Source organism: Mizuhopecten yessoensis, unplaced genomic scaffold (assembly GCF_002113885.1).
Source record: "Mizuhopecten yessoensis strain PY_sf001 unplaced genomic scaffold, ASM211388v2 scaffold9499, whole genome shotgun sequence".
In the NCBI taxonomy this organism is placed as follows: Eukaryota; Metazoa; Mollusca; class Bivalvia; order Pectinida; family Pectinidae; genus Mizuhopecten; species Mizuhopecten yessoensis.
In genome coordinates, this window is record NW_018408078.1 from 156,179 (window position 1) to 159,493 (window position 3,315).

Below are 3,315 nucleotides of genomic sequence, written 5' to 3' on the forward strand. Positions count from 1 at the left end.
CAAAGGAGTCAGTGTGCTAAAATTTCTTCATTTTCCTTGTTTAGAATCAGAGGTGCTAGTTTCAAATACTTTTTAGTCTTAAATCTGTATGCTAGATATTGAATAAGGTGGTTTTATTGTTTTTTGTCACTTTGAATAATATTTCTGTTCATGTTAAAAACAAAATCAACTCTCTGTATAAATATATCAGGTGACCGTTAAGACCCATGGGCCTCTTGTTTAGTTCAGTAACGGTGTAGCTTGCTGTTCACACTTGCATAAGTTTTTATTTTCATTAATTACAGAACTAAGACTCCTGGACCTGGTGCCCAGTCAGCCCTGAGAGCTCTGGCTCGTTCGGGAATGAAGATTGGCAGAATTGGTAAAAAACCACTTTCATTTAAGTTAATATTAATCTTTCTGGACAATTTCTAATGAATCCATCACTTGTAAAATGAAAGAAATTTAACAGAATCAACCAGCATTTTAGTTTAATCTTTTCAAAATTATATACAGTGAAACCCCACTAATTCAAACTAGCATTACTCAAATACCCCCTTATCCTCAAATAGTTTGCTTGGTCCTGCCCTCATTCTTAGATATTCTTTTTGAAATAACCTCGGATAACTCGGACTGCCATTGCTCAAATATCCTATGTTCTTGTGAACTCTGATTTAGTCTCGACCAATTAAAACGTTAGTACTTAACCTATCAATTCGTCGAACAGGTACTTGCACCTGTGTTTCGCACATACCGCAAGCCATCGACATGCCTTGAGGCACAGACTGGGGTCCATGCCCGTTGTGTTTATACAGTTGTAGGCCGGACGTCGGATAATTCGAGGATTGAATTACCTGTACTGTTACCCCGTTATAGCTGCATTCTAATATTATGTGCATATTTATTATATCCCGACGATGTTTTAGCGAAAGTATTTTTTCACTAGGTGTGTAAAGCCATATTTCGGCATAGCAATATTAAGCGGAAATCACAGCGACAACCATCTTAGATATTCAAACTTGAATACGTTATGATTTTTAATTGTGTTACAAATCAACGTTATAATCACAGGTATTCAAAATTTTCTTCATTTCAAATGATGGAAGAGTTCCTCTCGTTTTGATATTTTGTAAATTTGATATAGCGATTACAGTATGGCGGACTATGTCTATGGTAACAACAAGTACATTGCATCCAACTAATTCATTTACACCTTTCTTAATACTGCTGGCTATATGTTCTGTTGAGCAATTTTATTTCTTATCAGATTTTGTCATCTTTATTAGTACCAGGTAGATCTTTTAAACTACTTCACCTGGAGTATCCAGATTTGGTGTACAAGGATATCTTGAGATGAATGAGTGCAGTGCAAGAATTAGGGCACTATGATCTTTGACCTTAACTTTTGAAAAATTGCCTTATTAAACTTCTTTTTACTTCTGTTATCTACTATCCTAAAAAAGCATTTGCAGTGCACAATGTGCTGTCAGCAGTCACATCTGATCAAAACATTATAATGACAGATGCATTTCTGAATCGCCAAATACAGTGTATTCCTCGAACTATTCATCTGGACGCAATGAGTTCAAGTTAGCGGGGTTTTGCTGTACTCACAAAGTGGAGCGTATTATGCAACTGATCTACCCGTTTCTACTTACTGTTTCATATGTCATAAATCCATATTCTGTTTTAATATTCACAAAAGTTATGGGCTGTAAAGAATTAAAAATATTCTCTGCATATCATTTCTGTGTAGTGTAAAGTTGGCAAGTGCGCCTATGAGTCGTATAGCTCTAGATTAATAAAGAGTCTGAAGTCAGGTGCACAGGAAAAAGACAAGCCATAGAGTAATCTACTTTGCACAGACAGGCACTTCCCTGAATAACACTTCCAATTTGTGGTGGGCATATAATGTTCCGCTGGGGGTGCTCTTGTTAGTTTACTGTTAAACCTTGGTGTTGTAGATATAAATATTGATTGGTAGGACTGTAACGAGTACCAGGAAACCAGAATACAAGTTCATTTGATAGGAAGAAAATTGGTTAGAAAATAAGCACCTCCAAATGTGTTCATCACTGCCGTTGTCAACAAAGTAAAAAGAATGATTTGAAATATCATTGTGGAATAATTTTGCATACAATATTTTCTCATGACAGTTATTCCCCTTAAGAATTTAATTGATTTCGTTCGTTGGACATGTGATCAAATGACTGGGCTTTATAAGCCTGTGTTTCATGTTTGCATGAAAGAGATTATGTTGTTTTGATAAATAGATTGATCTGGAGTATTGTTCCTATAAAGTTACATTTAAAGGAATACTGTATAATTCCTCTGTCAAGCATGAAAATATGAGAGTTTATGGTAGAAATGAATTTATATATATCACACTTCCCCTAGTGTATGTACAGTAAATCTATATACATGCTGATCTGCCGGTAGTTCATTATGCCTACCAAAACTTCTGACTTGCATGCAAGATTTCATTGTATCTTGAAGCAGTTACAAGCAAGTCAAGTCAATAAAAAAAAGAGTTGATACTGTCATCAACAAAGTTTAGTCACAGATAGTGGTTTTTATTAGTAATGATAGTAAATCTTTTACCCATGCAAAGCAAACAGCTATTGAGAGGGGTCTATATTAAGAGAAGGGGGGTATTTATTTTAAATTTAAGCACCTTTGACTTCAAGGCAATATTTGAAATCAATAACCATTGTTTGTGTATATGTTACTTGTCAGTTTAATGGGTTCTTTGTGTTTGTGTTTTGCAGAGGATGTCACTCCAATACCGTCGGACAGTACCAGGAGGAAGGGAGGACGACGTGGCCGTCGTTTGTAAATTATCACATTCAGACATGTACAAAACAACAATAAAAAATTGACAAGGACACAGTCTTAGGCTGGTATTTCAATTGTGTTGGTGAATTAGAGTATTATTAGAAGGACCAAGGTGAGCTTATGCCATACCGTGGCGTCAGTCGTCCGTACGTCAACAATTTCTTTAAACGACTTCTTCTTAACCACTGGTTGGAATTAAACTAAATTTGACTGGAAGCATCCCTAGGTGGTGGGGATTCAAAATTGTACAAATGGTGTGGCTGACCCCCCAGCTGCCCATATTGCTTTAAGCGACTTCTTCTCTGAAACTAAGAAGTGGATATCAACCATATTTGACTGGAAGCATCCCTAGGTGATGGTGATTAAAAATTGTACAAGGGGCGGGGCCAAAAGGGGGCCATTTGACTATATTGCTACAAACGACTTCTTCTGTAGAACTGTGCACTGGATATCAATCATATTTGATCAAAAGCATTCCTGGGAGGCAGGGATTTAAAATTG

At 36.3% G+C, this 3,315-nt stretch overlaps 1 protein-coding gene across 1 annotated transcript in view; it reads left to right on the plus strand.

Moving 5' to 3' along the window:
• The window catches only part of LOC110458184 (40S ribosomal protein S14), a 7,354-nt gene extending 4,490 nt beyond the window's left edge, over positions 1-2,864 (plus strand). The window contains exons 4-5 of the mRNA XM_021509784.1: positions 285-361; positions 2,748-2,864. Coding sequence (XP_021365459.1) covers positions 285-361; positions 2,748-2,815 — 145 coding nt within the window. The 3' untranslated portion in view covers positions 2,816-2,864. The remainder of the gene's footprint in view (positions 1-284; positions 362-2,747) is intronic.
• The last annotated feature ends 451 nt before the right edge of the window (positions 2,865-3,315 follow it).